The sequence below is a fragment of the Alosa sapidissima genome, chromosome 13 (assembly GCF_018492685.1).
Source record: "Alosa sapidissima isolate fAloSap1 chromosome 13, fAloSap1.pri, whole genome shotgun sequence".
NCBI classification, from domain to species: domain Eukaryota; kingdom Metazoa; phylum Chordata; class Actinopteri; order Clupeiformes; family Clupeidae; genus Alosa; species Alosa sapidissima.
The window spans coordinates 24,023,563-24,048,277 of NC_055969.1; the positions used below are offsets into that span (position 1 = coordinate 24,023,563).

The 24,715-nt window shown below is 44.0% G+C and overlaps 2 protein-coding genes across 4 annotated transcripts in view; one reads left to right on the forward strand and one right to left on the reverse strand.

The window, feature by feature from the left end:
• The window catches only part of musk (muscle, skeletal, receptor tyrosine kinase), a 29,231-nt gene extending 25,255 nt beyond the window's left edge, over positions 1–3,976 (forward strand). For both annotated transcript variants that reach the window (XM_042059143.1, XM_042059144.1), the window contains exons 15-17: positions 1–109; positions 2,091–2,239; positions 3,210–3,976. The exon at positions 1–109 is cut by the window's left edge. In XM_042059143.1, coding sequence (XP_041915077.1) covers positions 1–109; positions 2,091–2,239; positions 3,210–3,928 — 977 coding nt within the window. In that variant the 3' untranslated portion in view covers positions 3,929–3,976. The remainder of the gene's footprint in view (positions 110–2,090; positions 2,240–3,209) is intronic.
• Positions 3,977–12,673: 8,697 nt separating this feature from the next.
• lpar1 (lysophosphatidic acid receptor 1) overlaps positions 12,674–24,715 on the reverse strand; it is a 36,872-nt gene continuing 24,830 nt past the window's right edge. For both annotated transcript variants that reach the window (XM_042059155.1, XM_042059154.1), the window contains one exon: positions 12,674–15,607. In XM_042059155.1, coding sequence (XP_041915089.1) covers positions 15,306–15,607 — 302 coding nt within the window. In that variant the 3' untranslated portion in view covers positions 12,674–15,305. The remainder of the gene's footprint in view (positions 15,608–24,715) is intronic.

Sequence of the window (24,715 nt, forward strand, 5' to 3'; positions counted from 1 at the left end):
TCCCGCTGCTGCTCAACTCCAAGCTGCTGAGCCTGGAGTACCCGCGCAACAACATCGAGTACGTGCGCGACATCGGAGAGGGCGCCTTCGGCAGGGTCTTCCAGGCGAGGTGAGAGCGTGGGAGCCCGTCTCATATGAACCCCACGCTGCCAATAAACATCCTCACACACACACACACACACGCGCACACGCATGCACACACACGCACACACACGCTCCTCTCCTCTCCCAGATACCCTCCCAACACTGAAAGGTGATGAGTCATGCTTCCCTTGTACATCTCTCTCTCTCTCTCTCTCTCTCTCTCTCTCTTTTTATCACTCTCTCTCTCTCTCCCGTAGGTATTTCAACATGTTGGGATTTCTTTTTCATTGGGGGTGTGTGTGTGATGTTTTAGTCCTAGGCTGTGTAGAAGAATAATTCTGATTCCGCGTCTGTGCGTCTCCACTGGTGTGATCTAGAGCTGTTGAATAAGGGCACATACTTGAGTTGTGGGTTTTTCTCTCACAGCTGCCTGTCTGAAAGTAGACGTACAGTATACGCCAGCCCATCCCGCCAAAGCAAATTGTAGAGACAGTCACATTAATCACACACACAGACAGACAGACAGACACACACACACACACACACACACACACACACACACACACACACACACACACACACACACACACACACACACACACACACGTACAAACAAAAGATATGATGAGAATAGAGCACAAACTCTGCCAAAAAACCCATTATCTCTCCAAAAGGAGACAGTAGAGCGCCGATAGATGAGGAGGCACCCACTGCCTCTGTGAGTGTGTGGGAACTGCAGTGCCTCCTCTGTGCGTCTCTGTGCGTCCCTGTGCTTCTCCTGTTGAGATCCTGCTCAGGTCCCTGGCGTGGGAACTGCATCTGCCCCCTCTGTGCGTCTCTGTGCTTCTCCTGTGTTGAGCAGCATTGATAGCAGTGACTATCAATGAAGCTCACAGACAAATAAGACTGTAAGACCCAGGCCATTTGGAAGAACAATTCGCCAAGTATTTCATCCCTACTAGGTTGGAAGGTGTATTTCAGAATCAGCTTGTGTTGTGTGTGTGTGTGTATGTGTGTATATGTGTGTATGTGTGTGTGTGTGTGTGTGTGTGTGTGTGTGTGTGTGTGTGTGTGTGTGTGTGTGTGCATTTGTGTTATAGAGGGGTCTGTATATTTAAGGTGCTGTAATTGGCCGGCAGTGGGAAGGTATTCAGCCAGTATTTGGAGACTCCTGGGAAGCGTCTGCGCTGAGATATCTAAGCCGTCGCGCGACGCGGAGCGGAGGGCTGTAAATAGACCCGGGGATGTGCGCGTCATCAGCAGGCATTAGGTGGGCTTGGACCGGAGGGGTCCTCTGGAGTCCAGCCGCCTCACCACGTCAACAGCCACAGCAGCAACAGCACCTAGGGGGCTGGGGAGGGAGGGATATTTATAGTCCAGGGGAGAGAGGGAGAGAGAGAGGGAGAGAGAGAGAGAGAGGGAGAGGGAGGGAGGGAGAGGGAGAGAGAGTGAGAGAGACTTGAATTTGAGTTGTTTACTTGCTGCAGAAGCCACACAGGATCCCTACAGCCAAGCAGGAAGTGACACGCTAATCACCCCTGATCGCCTGACATTTCCACCCCAGTCCCTCACCGCCGCTCCTGTTCAGCGACCCGGTGCATTCCCACAATGCACTGCCACAGGCCCACACACACTCTGCTGTTTACACAGTAGATGCCAGTGTGTGCAGTGTCTCAATTCAGATGAATGTGACACACACACAAACGTACAAACATACACACACACGCACACACACACACACACACACACACACACACACACACAAACACACACACACACACACACACACATACACACACAAACACACATACACACACACACACATACACACACACACACACACACACACATACACAGACTTTTTTACTTATCCTTTAACTTATCCTTACTTATCCTTCTCCACTCAACTCAGCGCTCTCTCATAGGTGCAGTACTGATGTGTGTGTGTGTGTGTGTATGTGTGTGTGTGTGTGTGTGTGTGTGTGTGTATGTGTGTGGGCTTTCAGGGCGCCAGGCCTGTTGTCCATGGAGCCCTTCACCATGGTGGCTGTGAAGATGCTGAAGGAGGAGGCGTCGGCCGACATGCAGAACGACTTCCAGAGGGAGGCCGCGCTCATGGCTGAGTTTGACCACCCCAACATCGTCCGCCTCCTTGGTACGTTCACAAGACCCGCACTACACATTAGAAACCCCTCAAAACTCCTCCTTGGTACATTCACAAGACCACCGCAACACATAATCACGTTTCTTGGTATTTTAAGCCCCCAACGTTGTCTTCAAAGCAGCGCTGTCTGAAAGGCGCTAGGGTTAGGCATTGGTTAGGGTTAGGGTTAGGGTTCGCGGGGTTAGGTGCTTTTAAGTCGATGGTGGCAAGAAACCTGGAAGACGATGCTGGGGGCTTAAAACACCATCGAGCGACCCTCCCATCAGCCTCCCAGGAACGGCGCTTACTGATGATGCATCGAGGGCTGCTGAAAACCTTGATGGATATGGCACATTTATTTTCGCCCGCACTGATAATGGTTTACATGCACGCACGCACACACACACACACACACACACACACACACACGCACACACACACACACACACACACACAGGAAGTAGCCCCAGGGTTTTTTTTAGACAGGAGTACACAGCTGCTGCCAATACAGTTGCTTTAAATGGACCACAACATCTGGTTGATGTTACACGGTGTCCTTTCCCCAAGGGTGCCAAAGTGGAAAAAAGCCTAAAATAGCACACATCCTTTATTCTGGAGCTGACCTCACGCGTGACCCCTCACAGGCCACTGTGTTAGACCAGTAGCAGGAACGTGGGCAAAGCCCTCCGCGTACCACCGCTACAATAACAGGGGCTTGTTTATGTTTGGAATGGAGCTTTGGCTGGCTCTAACTGAGGCGCCTGTGTGTGTGTGTGTTATATTTGTTTGTGTGTGTGTGTGTGTGTGTGTGTGTGTGTGTGTGTGTGTGTGTGTGTGTGTGTGTGTGCGTTTGCATGTATTTGTGTGTGTTTTGTCTTATGTACTGTATACATGCTTGTGTGTGTGTGTTTTGTCTTATACACTGTATAAGGGTAGGGAAGTCCATGTGTCTGATGTTGTGTGTGTGTGTCTCTCTCTGTAGGTGTGTGTGCGGTTGGGAAGCCCATGTGTCTGATGTTTGAGTACATGGCCCACGGGGATCTGAATGAGTACCTGCGTCGCCGGGCGCCGGGTCAGATCCACAGCCTGAGCCAGCCCAGCCTGGCGGCCCGGAGTCTCTCCTCGGAACCGGACGCCAGTGCCAGCGACATCGCCGCCGGACCGCTCAGCTGCCTGGACCAGCTGTTCATCTCCAAGCAGGTGGCGGCCGGAATGGCCTATCTGTCCGAGCGCAAGTTCGTCCACCGCGACCTGGCCACGCGCAACTGCCTGGTCGGGGAGGACATGGTGGTCAAGATCGCCGACTTCGGCCTGTCGCGCAACATCTACTCGGCCGACTACTACAAGGCCAACGAGAACGACGCCATCCCGATCCGCTGGATGCCGCCCGAGTCCATCTTCTACAACCGCTACACCAGCGAGTCGGACGTGTGGGCGTACGGCGTGGTGCTCTGGGAGATCTTCTCGCACGGCATGCAGCCGTACTACGGCATGGCCCACGAGGAGGTCATCTACTACGTGCGCGACGGCAACATCCTGGCGCGGCCGGACGACTGCCCGGTGGAGCTGTACAACCTGATGCGGCTGTGCTGGAGCACGCACCCCGCCGACCGGCCCAGCTTCCCAAGCATCCACCGCATCCTGGAGCGCATGCACCAGAACACGGCGATGCCGGCGCCACCAGAGCCCCCCGAGCCATGACAGACCCACTCTGGTGGGGGGGGGGGGGGGTGACCGACAGAGCCATGATAGACCCACACTGGGGAAAGGGGTGGGGGGTTTGAGGGTGTAGTGAGGATTGGGTGACTGACCAAAGGTGAACATGGAGCCTGAGGTCACCTCACCACAGAATCAGCGTGTGTACCACCCTAACACTGAAATGGGGGGAAAGGGTAGCAAAGATGGAGACCTGTGTCCGAGGAGTGTTAAACTGCTGGAGTAAGAGCAGGGGAGGGTGGTAAGTATAAGTATATAAGTATATAAGTATATAAGTATATAAGTATATATCATTTTTTGATCCTGCGAGGGTAATTTGGTCTCTGCATTTAACCCAATCGGTGAATTAGTGAAACACACTCAGCACACAGTGAACACACAGTGAGGTGAAGCACACACTAATCCCGGCGCAGTGAGGGGTTAGGTGCCTTGCTCAAGGGCACTTAAGCCGCGGCCCACTGGTCAGGGCTCGAACCGGCAACCCTCCGGTTGCTGGAGCATGCTCCAGAGTGCTAACCAGTGGGCCACGGCTGCCCACAGAGGTGCCCCACGCAGACTGGCACATGCTCCAACACTCACCTCCATCTTCTCTCTACTGGACTGTACCTGGACCGGGCTCCATACAGTCGCCTGGCACATGATCCAACACTCACCTCCATCTTCTCTCTACTGGACTGTATGTGGACTGGGCTCTATACAGTGGCCTGCAGGTCACACTCACTGGTTTTGTTGGCATTAAATAAATAGACAAAACTGGACAATTTGAAATCATGATTAATACTCAGTCATTTCAGATGAACTGATGATCAGAATGATGCCTGCCCGAAGGGGTCCGAACTAAAACATCAGGTGTAATACGTGAGGATGGAGACACAGGTTGCTTGAAGGCCCGAGTCTGACCTTCTCTCGTGGTGGAACTGATCAAGAAGATTTTTTTGTTAGAGTTTTTGTGTTAGAGTTATCAGTGATGACTTTTTATTGATATCCTTTTTAAGCTTCATGTATTATCATGCTTCTTTTATTGCTTTTTTCCTAATAAATATATTGCATTTCTGTAAGAGTGAATCATTCATTTAGTTGTGAATAATGCCTAATATGTAATTAAATGAGTCATCAGTATGTAGATGTCACATTTAGAAAAATCTATTTTAAATGCAACAGTGTCAGTTTAATTAAAACCTGTTTTCAAGACACATAACATAATGTTGGCAAAGTCAAAGTTTGCATAAGGAAAGTACCCCAAATTATTCATATACATGCCTATTTTTCATATTTTTTTTTATCTATAGAGCATTTTTATTTGACCAGTAACTTCACTCTGACTGGAAATGGAATAGGCAAAAAGAGACAAAAGCGGATGCACTTCGTTAGAGAAATAACTGACAAACAAAATGTCAATGTTTTGGTCATATAACAAATCATATTAAATTCAAAATGGGTGCGGGTACAGTATGCATATTTATGGGCTTAAATGTAGGTGTTGTTTTTGTATGACTGGTTAAGTGTTTTTGCATTGGTGTGTTCGATAAATAGTGCTGTTAGCATGATGATTTAAATATGAATGTCCAATTCAACCCTTTTCCTTGTTATTTAGTGTGTAATATTTTCATATGAACTCTTAGCAGAGTAGTGGTTGACAGTGAGGAGAAGTGTATAGTCTGTCCGGTTGTGATTCCTTGCTGTTTGTGAATGATCCTTTGAGACATAGCATATTCCAAAGTGGCACTCTATCACTTTATGACAAATGTTTTTGTCTTGTCTTGTTCCTCACTGTTATTGCTGTTCCAATTTTTAGTTTAGATTTCAGACTCTTCTGTGTAAGGTTGAGACAATCATTTTGAAATAGTTCAATATTCTCTTTTTTTTTTTACTATGTGTCCTGGCATAGCATAATTTCCACAGCATGAAGTCAGAGGTCTACATAAAACAGTTCATAAAACCGTTCACCAAACAGTTCACCAAACATGCTACTAAGTTGTTCCAGCATGGCATCAACTATCAGCTGTCATGAGTTTATAATTATAAACAGGCATGTTTTATTACATGTTTATGACATGTGATGTGACACACATTTAGCTGAGAGGCTGTTAAACTCGTGTGTGCTGTATATGCAGCATTGTGTTGTATGTGGCTGTGTGTTTTGTACCATTTTCTTGTTTGTATCTGTTGTGATAGTGTTTGCTGAAGGTATAGAAAAGTAGCGTAGAATCATTGTCAAATAGATTTTTCTTGATTGGTGTCAAAGTATCCACGTCATTAATCTATTATTTTGCTGTACTAAGTAGCCATCAAGTCCAGAGAAAGGAGGAATCTGAACTGTCCATCTTTAGTTTATGTCTCTGTAGGATATCTCTGTAGGATATCTCTGTAGGATATCTCTGTAGGATATCTCTGGAAAATGCTACTTCAGTACTTCATTTTGTAACATTCATGATGTCATGAAATGTACCAAATAAAAGACTAACAATGAATTGAGTGAATAAACTTGTATTTTGATATTTCCCTTAAGAGAATGACAGTGTAGCTTAGGCGTCAGTATCACTGATGGAGATAGGTGGCGCTGTTTCACCATCCAGCAACCGTCTCCACTGACTGTCTGCCACTGAGCAATGCTCACTTACAGCTCACAGTACAGTACTCTGTCTAAACTTCTGCTCTGATACTGTGTCATATCTGAATGTTGCACCAATATAACTTCATTCCACGGAAAATAAATAAATAAATAAAACACATTACACAGACCACAGGCCTACTGAATGCAACCTTTCAGAATGACTGACAGCAGGGGTCTTTGATGTTGGTCCTTTGTTTCATATTATATGGCAGAAGAGTGCCAGACTTAGCCATAGGCCATACTCTCTCTTTCTCTCTCTGAGAGAGGAGAGAAGAGGGGGCAAGAGAAGAGAGGAGAGAAGAGGGGGGGCAAGAGGAGAGAGGAGGAGAGAAGAGGGGGGCAAGAGCAGAGAGGAGGAGAGAAGAGGGGGAACAGAAAGATGGATGAGAGAAGAGGGAAGGTGAACTGGGGACTTGGTGATCTCAATGCGAAGCCTTCAACTCTCTTTGACCCCTGTGACATAATGCACCGTGGTTTGAACAGTACTGGGGGCCAAGATTCCGGTGTGTTCCGCAGGAGACCTGGAGAGGAAAAAAGGAGTCATCGTTTTCGCCTCCTGACCCTCTTTACCGACTCAGAGGGCTTTGGGGATTTCCAGACATCTCGCTACCATCGTAAATTATCCTGTCATAATATAGACTACCAATAACCGAGTAGAAGGCCCTCGGAAGGGCTTCTTTCCTTCCTCTGTATATGAATAGGGAATGTCTGTATGTGTGTGTGTGTGTGAAATGCATGCTTGTGTGTGTGTGTGTGTGTGTGTGTGTGTGTGTGTGTGTGTGCTTGTGTGTGTGTGTGTGTGTGTGTGTGTGTGTGTGTGTGTGTGTGTGTGTGTGTCTGCATGCATGAGTGTGTGTGTATGTGTTAGTCAGTGTCTGTGTTTGCGTGACAGAGAAGGAGAGAGTGTGTGTTCTCTTGTCTGCAGCTGTTGAAAAGCCATAAGTTGAGACCGATTCTGCACCACTCAATTGGTTCTCTCTTAAACTGTTTACAGAGGGCTGAGTGGAGATCAGCCTTCACCTCCAGACCCCCTATCCTCTCCTCTCCCCTCCTCTGCACGTCTGAACTGTGCTGAGGAGGAGGAGGAGGAGGAGGAGGAGGAGGCATTAACTCCCACTCCAAATCCTGAATGCCAGGACGTTATCTGGCAATCCGGCCTTTCCAGCTGAGGAGTTATTCCCGGCAAAAAGGGAGGATCGGTCCGGAGTGGGACACAACACTGCATACTTGAAAGCGATTGCTGCTAAAAAACTATAAAACTACCCATGCTTAGTCTTTAAATAGTTCATCTCAGTCTGTGTAGGCGCACAGTCCCTCCACATTTGCAGTAGCTTCAAAGAGATGAGTACTGTATGTTCAAAAAGGAAGGTGTGTACTGTACAATCTGGGAGACAGTCTATTCTGTAAAGTCTGGAAATTTAAAACTGCACACACACACACACACACTTCCACATTTAGATTCAGGTGGGGTCCCCCTGGTCACACACACACACACACACACACACACACACACACACACACACACACACACACACACACACACACACAGACATACTGTACACACACACACACACACACTTACACTTTTGGTTGGGCCAGATTCCACTGTCCACATTCACCACCTGGCCTCTGCTACTTTTGCACACATAATGGAGGGTAAGGATGCCTCTCGAATTTAACTCAATTTTAGGATGTTGATCACACATCCCAAGAGAGTGCAGACGTTTTTCAGTTATAGCAACGAAGATGTAATTACAGCTTGCTCAGGGAACAAGAATATGTTAACAGTAGTTTTAAACATGCACAAAGAAGGTTCGAGAGCTGCAAAGTGCTTGGTGTGATTATAAATATTTAAGGCTCTTTCCATTACAACTGCCTTACTTCTTAGATGCAGTGGATAAGACGATAGCCACTGCTGCACCCTTCTGTGCAAGTGCGTCACGTTTGATACAGAGTAGAGGCAAGTTACAAAGAGCTTACTTTTAGGTGCTTCACACATAGAGAGTTGACTGACATCTTTTGAGGTACTACTTGGTGACTAATTCTGACCTCCTGGAGACAGTGGCAGAGTTGACTGTCGTCTCTGTGGTTGCCGTGGGTGAGAGGAGAAGGCGAGGAAGAAAAAGGTGTGGCTGGCGTCACATTCTGGAGTGTCTGTGAGTGAGTTGAAGTGAGTTTCAGCCAGAATGACCAGGCAGTGAGAGAAAGGTCACTGACCCCTCAACATAGTTCTTGAGAATCGTGTAAACACAGGAGAGAGGCATGATTCAGCAAACAAGCAGTCTCACTCTAGCACTCTCCCTTTCTCTCACTCTTTCTCTTCCTCTCACTCTGTCCATCTTATTCTCTCTCACACTTGTTTTTCCTCTCTCTTTTTCTTTCTCTCACTCTGTTTTGCTCTCTATTTCACTCTGTATTTTCCTCTCACTCTCACACAATCTCTCTACCTCTGTCTCACTCACTCTTTTACTCTCTCACTCATGGGCGTTTGGATGCTTTTTGAAAGTGGGTGGGACTGTTGATGGGGGGTTCTGTGGGTCCTCCCCCAGAGAAAAATGTATGAACTAGATGCAATTCCCTGAATTTTAACAGGTTGTATGATACTTCTATCTAACATAGTAAAGCTATTAATTCAGTGACTAATTCGGAAACAGCTTTACATAATAACCTCATGATATAGGCCTAGTCAACCTTGCATGCAGTTGCAATATCTGTTAAATGAATTTCTTTAATGTTTTGAATGCAGCTGGAGTGGCTAATCGGGAGCTTCGGGAGGATTCCCAGTGGGCTGTTAATGTATTGGGCCTTGTTAATGGTGTAAAACAGTGATTTATTTGCATGGCTAGGCCGATGCCCGAGGCACCCCCATTGGAAACCTGTTGGTAGCATCGGCTAACTAGCACCAGATTTCGGAGTGCAGGGGACAAGCCGAGATGAGCTATGGGACAAAAGTTCACACTCGGTATCATGTTTCAACACACTTTAGGTCAATATCACACCGAACTTCTCCTTTAAGACGACTCTAGCTTCACTATCACTGACCAGAGTAAAGTAAAGATGTTGGGCCCTGATTTCAAACTACACTGCAAAAAAATATTGTGGTTGCAACATGTCTTTCAGGTCAATCTACAGGGACTAACCAATCCTTTTAAAAAATGAAATTCAAATGAAAAAAATATTTTTCAAATTAAACAAATATTTTTTATGCACATGGAACATTTTGCAGTGAGTTCATTTGTTTACTGCAGTGTGGTGGTTTAATGTGACATGCGTCAGAAATTATGATTGACAGAACTGAGCTAATTTTTACATTTTATTTCTCTTCTTTTAGGGAAAACCCCACAAACTATAAATCATTACTGTACTGTATATTCGCTAGAGGCAATGGGGGGTTGAGTGTCCAAAATAAAATATTTTTCGGGGCAGAGCAAATCGTGTGGAATGCAGGTCACAGCTGCAGTGGGTTAAACCAGCATCCGTGGCCAAAGTGAGACTTACAGGACTGTGAGTCTGATTGTCCAGAGGAATGGACACTGGCCCCGTACCTCACACACACACCAAGCAGTTCCTCATTGATTTGTTCCAAAAAACAAAAGACTTTTGCACATCTCGTGCGCAAGTGTGTTAGAGAAGACCAGAGGTCGACAATCGTGGAACTCAAAGACTCCAGCAAATTAGGATTTTATCTATGGATAACATTTTGGTCCTTCGAAATTCATTTTCTCAATGATTTGTTCAAATCTTTTTTTTTGTGAAATGTATGTTTATGTTTACATTGCAAGCAGGCACTTTTTATTGAAAGCAACTTGCAACATATACTTTAGGATAACCATATTACTTTAGTACTAAAAGTTACAAATGTATGAATGAACGAATGTCGGATGTGTACTGTGTGTCTCTACCAGCTCAGACAAGGGTACAAAGGGAGGTCACTCTAAGCTGGCCTTGCTAGAGCACAATCAGTCTCCAGACAAGAGCGGAGTGGAATCTGGGATGGACCCCAGCGTAGCACGGAGCGACTCTGGGCCGAGAGTGGCCCGAGTCTGGCCCCGGCTGGAGCACTGGCGCTCCAGAGGCCACCGCATGTGGTCTGGACCAGGACGTGGCAGAGAAAGTGACAGGACATGACATCCCCTTCACTCAGCATTCCGCGTTCGGTCGTGCCAGCAGGAACTTCCTGCCGGTTGGAGGGGAACTCTCTTTCAGCAGGGCTTGGATGCGTGAGCCACACGAGGGTTCACGGGGAATACACATGCTACAAATCAATCACCTGTAGCTGAAATGCGTGTGTAAAAAACAAAACTTTTCTCCATTGTCAAGGTTTTGCCAAGCAGTACAAACAGTGTACTCCAAACAATCTAAAGGAAGACCCATAAGCACATGCACACACAGCAGGGCCTTATGGTACTATAGAGGTTTATTGTTCTTAAGACGAAGGCATCTGATTGAAAGACAATGTCAGAGAAATAAACTGTACAGTCATTCATTGCTGGACATTTGGGACTGAAAAACTTATATAAGGATATAAGGAAAACATATAAAAAAATATCTAAGCAGACTAATATCATTGATTTCTTTCCTTTCTTTGGGCTATAACATTTTGAACAGACATTTACAACTCATAATTTGTACTAAGACGTCACTATGACAAGTTCATCCATTGCATCACAATTGGCAAGATCCATCACACACAAGCTAAGACTCGTAGTGCCAGAATTAAGATAAAACAAAATGGTTAGTCACACGTTGCTTTAGTCTCTGACAACTGACATGAAAATAAAAAGACTTAGTGACTGTAAATAGAATTTGGAGATAGAAGACAAAATGTTTGGCGCGGGAGGACATTATAATATGATAAAAGGAGTTTTTTTTAAGCAAGTATTTCAGTTTCTCAACTGCTTAACAGAACAAAATATATAATCCAGTTCTGTTTGCGATCTAGACAGTAAAGCCTCCCTTCTTGAATAACATGGAATATATACACATATATTACATACATACGTACATACATACATGGATATATGAAGTAGCCTACAGACCGACACACAGACTAGACTTATCATTCAGTTTGCTTTGCTTGTGATTACATTGCTGTGGTTACAGACGTAAACTGGACGATTGAGGCAGGCCTTGCTGTAGGCGAAGCAGGCTGCCCTTGGTAGGCCTAATACCTAGGGGCACCAACATCAGGTGCAGCACTTTTCATTTTTATTTAAGTGGACCTCAATGACCCACCTAAAACAAACAAAACTGTCTCAAAGGCAGGGGGTGAACCACAAGTGCTAGCACCGGTACAGGCAAGTGTTAGAAGCTTAAGTCATTACTCATTCAGACACTGGATGGCTACGACACAAAGTCAAACTCACAGGGAGCAACAGGAGAGGACTAAAACGTGGTCCACACTCTAACACCCGTGCTACAACAGGTCTGCAATGGAAAGCGCTCCGTTCGCGCAGCGTACAAATATTTTATGAATGTATGTACCGGTATCACGTCTCGTGTAGCCAGTTCCATTGATTATTCACCTTATTCCGTCACGCCCATTTTAGAAATGTATTTTCTTCTGCCTTGTGCTCATACTTCTGGTCAGCTAGTTCCGGCTAGTTAGCTTTATTGGGATAACACGGCAGAAGAGGATGGAGAGGCTAATTTGGGAAGACACGAAAAACGAAAAAAGATTCAGGTGAATACATAATTGTCATAACATATTCTTATAAAGTGCTTTCTTTATTTTTACCCAAAACCCAATGCATTATCTGATTATTTACTGTCTAAAATGCTAAAACCAAAACACTTAATGCGAGGCCATATTAAAGAAACGTCCTAACTCGCCTAATCCTATCTTAGCTGTTTAGTAACCATGGTAACTATATTTAGAAAGTCATTAGAGAACAGCTGCTCCCAAGTCCGATAGGAAGTTCAGATAGGAAAGGTCTATTACAGAAAAGTCACCAAAGTCCTAAATAAACGTTCCTTACTTTCAGATGACCCATAACATGTCATCTAGATAGTCATATCTATGTCATACGTCATCTAGATAGAACTCTGCTATCTCATTGTATCGCAATGGATGTACCAAAGATCCTTGATTACTCCGCTTGAACCCTCTCTGGATGTACTGCTCAACAGGAAGGTCGAACACAAAGCGGACAAAGATTGCGTCCCCCCTGTTTGCGCACGGAATAAGGTTAATAGTGGAAAGTACTTGTTCCAGCAGACGCTCTGCGAACGGAACGCTTCAGTTACGTGCCCTTTGTAGCCTCCCTGTCAATTTGATAATCTATAATTACAACCATCACATTTACAAGCCTTATAAAGGATGATGTCCACGTGGGTCCATGTTAACACTCAACAGAAATTAAAAAGCGAGAGAGAAAAAATGTGGTATTACGTGTTAATCAGTCCATGACTTTGAGTCCCTGAACATGTTTTGGGTTAGTAAGACAGCTATACCAAATCTACAAAGATGGTTTACATTATAAGGAAAAAGTAACAGGTGTTTAGGTGAAATATTTAGCAAAGCCAACTAGATTGTTAGATAGCACTCATTCAAAGGACTGGCAGAACAGACTGAAAGAAACAAAGGATGATGCACAGTGTAGATAATGAAGGCTATTGTTAACTGTCGCTACGCAGTTCAAACATGTGTTGCTGCTAAAGCAGGAAGTTATCATGTCAGTGCAAAGAATGGAAAGGTACAAGCTAAGTTGGAAAGAGCAGTTTCGCTCAAAGAATGGAAATGTAGGATAGATTGCCCTAATGTGGGACATTTTTTTGCTTTTCGGACTTCTGTAGTAGGCTATATTAGGCTAAAATTTAAACACATTTAAAGTCAACACATTAAATCCTTTGACCACAGGACCCTACAGCTTTGGGTTTCTCATAGTTCACTGACATTCATTAGTTTGGGGAGGAACCACACCCACTGGAGCTTAGGTGTCCCACATCAGGACAATTTAGCATACTAGCATTATGTAGCTAAGTGGGAAAGAACAGTTTTGCTCAATGAATGGAAACGTACAAGCACAATGTGGCTACAGTAAGTGAGATACACTTTTGCTCAAAGAATGAAATGTACAGGCATTATGTAGCTAAGTGGGACAGAGCAGTTTTGCTCAAATGTTAAAACCACTTGCTAGTGGTCTCATGAATCCAATACTGACCAGTGTAGTGCAAAATCAAAAGATTAAATGCTGCAAGCAGTTATATATAGCTACCTTAATGTTAGACGTGCTATTTAAATGGAGCCATTTAAAGTATGTCAAATTTGTTTACATTTGAAATTTTGTCACGATTAAATTTTCAGCCATCAATTAATTTCTTCAATTTGCATATGCAAATTATTTTTTGTTCATTAACAACGTATATAAATATCAAAATTCAAGTTTAATTTTCTAGAAGGTCTTTAATCCTTTGGTAATGTTGTTTGTCAACATCACTGTGGTACTCATATAAAAAGAATAATTGTACAGAACAATTTTTTATTAACATTAGCTACGATTTTACTACGAAAAAAATCAATTCTATGGTGCAATCCTTCAGGATAAGGCATGACTGGAATATGTCACCTATCTCAGCCATGTGATAGCTTGTGACATTAACTGGATTAAGGCTTGTGGTGGTTTGTCTATGTCTATGTCCGTAACCAGAGAATCTGGATAGCATATGTGGAATGTGGCCCGCATCTGGATCTTAATCTGGATCTTAAACTGGATCCTAATCTCGATCCTTATATGGCCCAGATCCCGGATCCTGACCCATCAGTCAGATGTTCAGACAGACACCATTGGTGCGTTAATGGATTTGGTAACACCTTGCATTGGTTCTTAATGCTAGATTTAGCTACACTATCTGATAAGGTAACCAAAGTATCGAAAACGTTTTTTTTCTTCTGTGATTTCTTTCTGTTAGTGAAAAAAGAATAATGGTCACAGCACCAAAAATGAAATACATGAAACAGAAATAAAATAGCAACCTTCAATCACTTCCTCATCTTACAAAAGGAGATTTCTGTGTTAGCTATATCGCCATCCTGAGTAAGACCTGGAAACATATAATTAAGTAAAATAATTGGGAATTCTGATTATTAACAAAATGTTCTCAATGCAGAGCACATTGACGGGAGGGGATGGAATTCTGTGACAGCTAAATTTGATGGAGATTAACATCACAAGAAACACCTTTAATTAGCATTTCAGCTTTTCACCAGTGCAGTGGTCAGATAACGCAGTAGCTCTGCTTTTGTATCTTGAGACTCCCCCGCAGGTGTACAGCCAGATCTCTGCACTTCACACCCAGCTCTGAAGGATGTTTTAATCACTGGCCAGGTTCTTACTTCCTCATCTAAAGTCTTCCAACTCTGGTCAGGTTCTCTCTCCTTTATCTATAACTCTTCCGACTTTGACAACACTGAGGAATGTGAAAATGGACGGAATCTAGTGGAAGCGGTTATACTGGCTTATCCTTCACATCAGAGAGACAAATCCTTAAATAGTTCATAGTGTCAACAATTCATCAAAAATAATAAAAACAAAACAAAAACAAAACAAAAAACACAATCAGAAATCAAGCAAAAACATTAAAAAAAACAAAACCTTACAAAACACTGAAAGAAAAAATTACAAAAAAAAGAAAAAAGTCTTTGCCGCTGAAACACCTGAATCCCTGCCTGTCACTCAAGCATCTCCATCACGGCTCTCTGCTTTGGCCTTGTCTGGGCCAGATGTGCCCGTGGTCCAGTCAGACCCATCACACCACTGAATGGTCGTTGTTGTGGGGGCCACTGAGGACGGTGTGGTTGATGGACGAGGCGGACCGGTCAGAGCCCTCGGCGGTGCCGTTGACGTTCTCCTGCCTCTGGCAGCACAGGATTTGCTTGAAGGTGACGCTCATCTCCTTGTCGCGGTACGAGTAGATGATGGGGTTCATGGCCGAGTTGAACTCCGCCAGGAGCAGGAAGAACTTCTCGAAGGAGAGCACATTGCAGTCTGTGCAGAAGACGTCCAACAGCAGCAGCACTAGGCCAGGGGTCCAGCAGATGATGAAGGCACCTGGCAGAGAAGATATACACTATTAGAGGTCGTGTGGAGTTTCAGATGTACACAGGAGAGGTGTTACATTCCTAGTGCTTTAAGTAGGCTACTTGCCAAAGACATGTGCACTGGACTGGATTCCCTTCAATATTTTTTTCCAAGTTAGACTAAGCTATTTAAATATTACTTTATATAATTTACTATGTGCATCTATTGTCCCATATGCAGCACAGCAAATTAAAGTTATTCCACTACTTTACATTTTGCATACCAGTTGTATCTAAACCAACCAAAGCTTGACTGAAACATTGTAAAACCATTGACTTGTTTTAAATTAATTAAGAGACAGGTCCTCCTCGCATGATCCTGCTGAAAACTGCTGGTTTCATCTCAAGCATGCACGTATTATGAACGCACGTTTTTTTTTATGTAGCCAGAAGCCAGTCGCCGACATTCAAAAATTATGCGGATATTTCACAGCTTTTGCGAAGTAGACCTACTGGGAAACGCTGGCAAGCAAGCTGCTGACAGATATTAGGTATTATAACTTAGACATATATTTTCTTCCCTAGGCTAGGCCAGCAACACACGCTGGAAAGATGCAAACAGATCAACTTAACATGTACAGTATTTCCTCCTGATTGCGAAAACGTTTGTTTTCTTTTTCTGTCAGTCCGTGGTTCCTTCATAAATTGCGCAGCAAATTATCAGACGAGTGACAGAAGCACTGAGCATAATTTGACCAGCAGTCTTCGCGTCCATAGTTTGTGAAACGATGCTGCGTCCGAGCAAAGATTTTAGATGCCAAGCGCAACTCCAAATAGGAGGACAAATGAGCGTTCGGCTTGAGGCTGCGCAGGACGCCGGACAGGGCTTTTAAAATCCATATGTGCGGCCTAAATTCGAACGTATGGCCAACCTATCGCTAACTGGCTTACCAACTCTTTCTCCCGCTCATTCTACCGCTCACGTAGGCTACCTGCATATAATATGATATAATATAATATGAATAATCAGGAATTAACATGAGTTCATAGTCTCCTATTCATGACCTCATGCATTAACACATCAACTAAGGCATTAGGTACGATGGGTACATCATTATGATATATGATTTCTTAAGCATGATCATAATGATTACATGAATTTAAGGTTACTTTCTCATGAGTTCATTATGTTTGTGGCCCCTGAATTAAAGTGGTGAATAATGACATGTGTTTAGAGAACTGCAAAGTTGTGTTCAAATCAGAATTTGAGCAGTGGTGACCACATTTTTGGCAGAAAAAGAAATAATCATGATCATGCTTAATAAATCATAACTCATAATGATGTGCCCACCGTACTTAATACTTTAGGTGATGTGCTGTTCATGTATGAGGTCACGAATGACAGACTATTAACTCATGTCAATTCTTGATGATTCATGAGATATTAAGGAGTATTAAGTAATACATAAATCATGAATTAATTCATGCATGAATGCATGCTAATTCATGTACCCTTACCGTAAAGTGTTACCAAAAAGACTTCAGCATTACAGATGACATCATTTCATCTAAACAATACAAGCCCAGATATAGAGATCAGACGAGAAGTACTTCAGTATTTAAAGCTTTGAACATCAATAATTCCGACACATACAATCAGGCTTGGAATTTCACCATTTTAGGGGCAAGGCCTTCAGTTGGGCATATTTGGTGGGGGCACAAAGGCCACATGTCAGGGCACCAAAGCCAAAGTTAACTATACAGTAGTAGGCTATAAAAATGATCAAAGCTGTATTTAGCTTATTCACAGCAGTAGACCTGTATCACTGTATGAAACATTACAAAGACATGAAACATGACATATTAAATAGAACTGTAAATCATCTGATCATCTAATATTTACAGATATCTAGGCTATATTTAACATTTATTTTATATTTGGCCTGTTATGAAATCATGTATTGCACAATTTAGGCACAGCTCAGCTTTAAGGAACTCAAATACCCTGCTTAGCATTTTGTGATCATTAAGGCTCCTTTCACAAACTCTTAGTCAGCTGTACCCTGATTTGAATATTTACCGATATCTAGGCAATATTTGTAACATTTATTTTGTATTTGGCCTGTTATGAAATCATGTAGAACAATTTAAACACATTTTGAAACCTAAAGACCAAAGTTGGTGAATGTAGACCTTGCTGCAAAGTTAAAACCGGAATACTCTGGAACGGCTAACTGTACAGGAGACTGCTGGTCTTTGTGTTCGGTAAGGTCTGCTGTTTATTCTGATATATGGTTTGTCATGTGTTGAACGAAGGGTTTGTGAAGTATTCCACCGGGATGAATGGGTAGGGAGATGGGCGCAGAACCTTATGTAGAAGTTATGAATTTAATCATATTTTTTACTTTTCTCGCGAACCGTTCACCATAGCAATTAGCGGCTAAAATCGTTTAAAAGCTGAGAAAAAGCTCTTTCGTGATGTGATACATGTGTCTGTGTGATGAGTAGGCTACTTTGCGATCGCGAGTATTTCAACTGAGAAGAATGGGTGAATTTGGATGCACTTTCTTTCTTGCCATGTAATTTTCTCCACTGTGTAAGACCAGAGAATGTCTAATAACGGGCTCTGGTAAGACTGAATTAATTTGCGCTGTGAATGCTAAAATTATTTTGACAGGCCATAGGCTAGTAAATAAAAATCACTATTAGACGGACGCAAAGCAGAATATTGAAAGAACGGGGCACCAAGGCCACAGTGGCCTGTAACCTTTGATTTTCAAAGGGGCATCATGGCCAACGCAAGGGGCAATGACTGCCATGGCCGTCGTGGCCGCTGTGAAATTCCTACCCTGCATACAAAACTCGGTTACACTTTACTTAAAGGTATCTACATAGGAGTGACATGACACTGTCATGAATGTGTCATAAACATTATACACATTGTAAACATTATAAAGTCATAGACGTTTATGACAACGCTTCTGTCATTAAGTGTCATTTGTTTTTTGTCATGACAAGTTAGGGTTAGGTGTTAAGGTTAGGGTTCATGTGTTCATGACAGTATCATGTCACTCTTATGTAGATACCTTCAAGTAAAGTGTTACCCAATACTCCATGTTGAAGAGGTAATATATGGTACTGAATATGCAGCAAATGCACGTGAAAATCTACAAATCGAAAAGCTGGGATACGCTGAGAACACTGCAGCAGATACTGTATACAGTATTAATGTATAATAAAAGTCTTGTAAAAAGTCCCTCTAGATAGCATTATGAACAGGCATATTTGTCAGCTCTGGGAAGGTCTGAATGGTATTTATTCTGACACTCCCACTCTGCCCCCACCCTCCGTCAAAAACCAAGAAATGACATACTCACTCTGGTCGTGCCAAACTTAAATAACATATGTTACGATGAGTAGAAACGTCCAAAACAATCCCACTCTAATCCCAGACCCTGTGGCCCTGTCAAAACATCACATAAACGGGACTTTGGCCTTTATCAACACATCGGAGAATGGAAACGGAGCTTGGCAAGCGAAGAACTGAAATGACTGTTCAAAAGGTTACGGCCAAACTGACAGAATTGTGTTTCTCTCCTCTGCTTTACTTTTATCGTTGTGAAAAAAAAAAACATGTTGATCGACTCATAACAATATCGGTCTTATTACCCGCACGACACTGCTCTCATCTCCAGTCGGTCAGAAGGGGGATAAATATTTTGGCTACAAAAGTTATTTTGTACAAGAGCAGATATTTGTGAGGGCTCTGCTTTTTATTAGCGAACACAGCTGTTCTCGCACGCTTTACATCACTTGAAAGCTATGTGGCGACTCTCAGGAGTTAGATAAACCCAATAAGCTGCTAGCAACATGGCCTTTCCACAACGTTTCCCCCCATCTCCCGAGCAAGTCAGGCAAGGTGAGGGGGGAGGGCAGCTGTTCAAAGCTAACTTTTAGGTGCTCTGGAGTCTTACAAGGAGATAGGGAGGGTAGGGGTGGGGGGCTTTAATTTCCTCCAGCAATCCCAGCGCCCTGTCCACGTGTTTGCTTTGCTCTCTGTCTTTACGCTAGATTCCCCTGAGCGCACTTCTTGCCCCTATAGAAAATAAGGGATGGAGGCGAGGACTTCATTCACCACTGTTCTCTCCACCGGCTTTGCTGTGGGATCCAAATTAAGCAGTAGACTCTGAGAATGATGCACCGTAGAGCGCCGATTCTGTGGGAACAGCGCAAATGGCTAATTTGGAACAGGAGGCCATGATAAGACAGCTGTTTACAAAATGCAGCATCCAAAAATATGTCTACAAGCAGTAACAAACAATGATAAAAAAAAAACATCATGGATCACCCTGTGTTCACACAGAATGTACAACTACAGCCTAAATCAAAATAATGACAAGGCAAATGTCTGAGGCTTAGAGCGGCCATATAATATTCAAACGGGTCACACAGACAGCACTACACAATTCCCTAATTCATAAAACACAACAGCAATTCATGTAAAAGAAGGATTTTGGTGAAATTGTCGTGTGGTGAACACATTTGAACAGTGTATGGAGTTTTGTTTGGGATCATACTAGCTTACAAGAGGGCAATTTGTTTCTTTTTTGATATATATGGGATCAAAATAATTTGTGTAACAGATCATCTGGATCAGGTGTGTTTATCTGGGAGATCAGTGCTGATATACAAGATCACATATAAGCATTAGCTATAAATCAAAACAACATGCGCTACAATATGAACTTGAGACTTATCAGAGTGTATCTCAGGTCATCTCCTGACTACATTACACCAGTATTTCACTGCATGGGAAGACAGAGGACAGGAAATATGGGCATTACAGTAAAAGGCTCAAACAAAAATAAATTTGCCACCAGAGTTATAGATTACTGTATAATTTGTTATCACCCCCCCCCCCCCAAACAAATGCACCGTTTTGATCTCGGAAATGGAAAACACTTAAGGATACATCACAAATGACATTTCAGTTTACTTTGGTTCAACATCCTGAAAGTGACACCAGAGCCGCGTAATAAAAGCTCTTCTTCGGGCTTCTCCACGAGGTTCCTGTAACAATGACTGGGGGTAATTAAGTTAACCCCCAACCCTGCCCGCATGAGTCCCTGTAATGGACCGCCTCTTTCCCATGAGCGCCCAGAGACGCCTTGCAAAAAAAATGACTTCCCCCCCAAAAGTGATAGTGCACATTTGTGGTAAGAGCCGATATCCCACACGGAACAGAAAAGAAACCTCAAGACCAAACATATATTTTCCAGTTGGCCTCTGGTTTAACAGCTAATTTGAAACATTTCCTCTGACAAGTGTCATGAGACTCGGCCTCATCTCGTACTATAATTCTCGCCCTCACAAATGACCTCCCCACAAACACATGTGGTGAAGGGAATTGTGCGCTGCAGAAATATAAACAATTGTTATTTTATGACAAGGAAGATGAATAGATTATCCAAGAGTGACATGGCTTGGCACTAGTTGTGTGAAAGAACAAATTTCGTGCACGATGATGACTTTGCATCATCGTTGCACAATTTAATTCCAATTTGAAACATGGCACATGCTACACTTCATCAGGGTAAACACACCATTTCGTGGCAAGAGAAGTGCACCATTTTGTTCAGAGAAAATAATGAAGGTAGTGCACGGACGGGGGATAGATGTTGAGAAATGAGGGAGAAAAAGAAGCTGAAAGGTTTTCTTCAGCGCCAATAGGGAGCAAACAATGCTGTCCAGTGTACTTAAGATCCCCGAACAGCAAAATCTGCTCTGTACTGTGCCGACTTCAACTTGGGGTATTTAAACTGGCACCCACTCAAAGCGCTGCGCTGACTCCAAACAGGATTCCGATTTATGACTTCCTCTTGGGTCACCTTGCACAATTAGACCCTGTGGCCATTACTGCTCAAAGGCCGCTTGCATGAGCACAACTCCCATGTGGAGGGACAAGGGGAATGCTTGCTGGTAATGCCCATGAACACAGAGCCCATTTACTGAACCAACAAATAATAATGTCTTCACTCCTTTTTTTTCCGTGGGAGAAAGAGCAGACATTGACCACAGAACCACCACCACCAGTGCTGTGCTGTACTGTGCTGCTGGTCAGCTTTTTTTTTCTGTAGTGGACGTTTCTTTATCTGTGGCCGGTGCCAGACCAGACTGGAGAAACGACAGTTAAAAAAGCCATGCTGTTAACTAGCTTCGCGGTGGTTTCCAGAACACACACACACTTGTTTTCAGAAAGTCCTCGACAGCACTGCGAGTTGTTCTTTCCACCGTGTCCTCTCAGAGACCAGAAGAGAGAGAGAGAGAGAGAGAGAGAGAGAGAGAGAGAGAGAGAGAGAGAGAGAGAGGAACAGGGTGTGGATGAAAATATTGAGCTAGCGTGGCTATTTTTTGTCGCAGGCGATAACCATGTTGTCCTGTCATGAGTGTGTTGTGGTGTGATGATGAAGCTGGAATTGCCCTGGGAGCACGTGACACACACACACACACACACACACACACACACACACACACACACACACAGAGTGACAGTCTCAGCGCTGACTTCATAAAAAGGGACAGAGGGCTTGGTCATTATAAAATTTTGATTAATCGAAGGATGACTCACAGGGCATTATCAGGGGTCATAACAGCTCATGGGGCTGTTGAACTTGATCCTTGAAAGTCAGACATTCCATAACCAACAACTGTCTTTGCTTGTTAAGTCCTCACAGGCATGCGGGCCATTTCGGTGAGAGAATGTCTTTTTTTTTATTCTCAACTATGCAGACATGTGGAGAAGGGGGGTTGGGGGGGGGGGGGGGATTGGGTGGGGGTGGGTATGAACCCCTGTAAGATTTCGGCACCTGTGACGCTGCTAAACACATGCCTTGCATGGTTTCACGCAAACGCCTGGATCAACGCACTGGCTACAGGACCAAGTCCATTTGTTCTGCATTTGACATGCAGACCTTGTTTTCGCAGCAATTTTCGATGAATTATTTCGATGATGAGCAATTCTCGCTCTGCACATTAGCGGACACAGAGCTGTTTTGTGAGATCATTCAGAGTAACACCCCCCCCCCCCCCCCGTCTCACTGACTTCCAGGCAGAAAGCAAAAGGACGAGTGAATGAGGTGATTGTGAGTTGCCCGGCTTCCAAGCCATTTCAAACTGTCCACATTAATTTGATCTCATTTCACTGTCTTTTGGTTGCAGATCGGATACAACCAGATCGGAAAAAAGGATAAGGGATCTCAGGGCTTTCTCAATCACGTTTGGTTGAAAAGGCTTCTCAGTTCTGTCACCATGATAAGAAAAAACAATATAGTCAAGTCATATTATAACCTTCAACTAGGTCTTGTCCAGTCTTGGCATACAGTCAAGTCTGCCACTGGTGATTCATTTAAAACAGGCAGTATCAAGGGCACAAGAGAAGCCTATTTGTATTTCAGCAGGGAACACATTGCTAAGGAGAGCTGTCAGAAAACACTATCAGACAGTTCAACAAACAAACAAACAAAACAGAAGTGATGCTAAGGGCTGGGGTAATAATCACTGTCTGCTGCCCTGGGGCAGACAGCCAGGGCAGATGGGCTGACTGTGGTATTTTCCATCTCTGATAGCGCTTCCCGGGAGAAATCAGGAATAGCTCATTTGACATTCTCCTGAGAGAGGCCGCAGGCTTGCGTCATCTGTCCAGCAGATGTGAGGTAGGGACAGACATCTCCACCTCTCTCCCTCACTTCCTCCAGAGCGCCGACGCGCTCGCTAGCCCACGGCTCCTGGTTAAGATAGCAGCGACAGCATGGAAAACAAATATGGTGGCATGGTGGGGTCAGTGACAGGAAGTAAAGTTGACTCTGTGTAAAGCCAGTATGGAAATTCCATTTGTCCGTTTCTCTGCTACAGACAAACTTCCTCTGGGCTGAGCAAGACAAGCTTTACAAGTCCGATAGAGCTAGCATAAAGCATGTCAGCAAAAGGCTTACGGGTGAAAAGTTTCAACATTTCAAAACTAAATTGAAAACAATACACTGCTTGCATCACTCAAGAGGAGCACAGAAAAAGTGATGGGTGACATCATACAGGGTGTGAAGAAAGTTCTAAATGAAAATCAGTCACTACTGTTCTTAATATCAGTGACAAAAATGTACATTTATTTCACTGATTCAGTCAACCTGAGTCATACACGGAGTCAGTCCTGCACTGCTCGAGTTCAAAACGCCATGCACTAATAACAAAAAGAAGATGGATAGTCTGTAAGGCAGTTGCATCAGTTTCAGCTGAGCCACTGCAGAGCTGTAGAGCTTCAGATGCACAACAGATGGGAGAAATCTCTCAGATCCTTTGGCTCGTAAACTCCAGCGCAACCCGCAGGGGCTGCCTTTGATTGGAGAGAGAACAGAGAAGAACCCAGAACAGCCTACAGCCCAGTACAGGGTTCCGACCCCTAACCTGGAACAGATCAGAGCCCAGAACAGCTCACAGCCCAGAACAGGGTTCCAGAACTCTGAACAGATCAGACCCTAGAACAGACAGGGTTCCTGACCAGATTAGAGCCCGGATCACCCAAATCAGGGTTCCAGAGCCCAGAACAGGGTTCCAGAATGCAGCTGAGATTGTTTCTCTCCATCTGGATTGGATCCGGCCTGCGCAAGGCTCGACTCTGGATTGGATCTGGTCTGCACAAGGCCTGATTCTGGATTGGATCTGTCAGCTGTTGACTGATGTTTGTGCTGCATGTCATCATTTTGGGGCGTGTAAAATACTAGGCTAAACTAAAATACTGTCAGGGACAGTGGACCCACGCGCAACACTCGTTCAGACAGGACACTCAGACAGGACACTCAGACAGGACACACACACACACACACACACACACACACACACACACACACACACACACAGGACTTGGACTAGACAAAACAGAGAGACAAACCAACAAAGAAACAGGGGGGTAGAAATACACAGATCAATTAACAGAAAGACAGAGGACTGGACAAAACCAACGAGAAAATAACGGGGAACGGGTGTGGAAGCAGACAACGGAGGGAAAACTAACAAGACAGGAAGCACAAACCAAATAAGGGAAAAGGGGTGGAAACAGTCACATGACAGCAGACAGGTAACAGGCAGG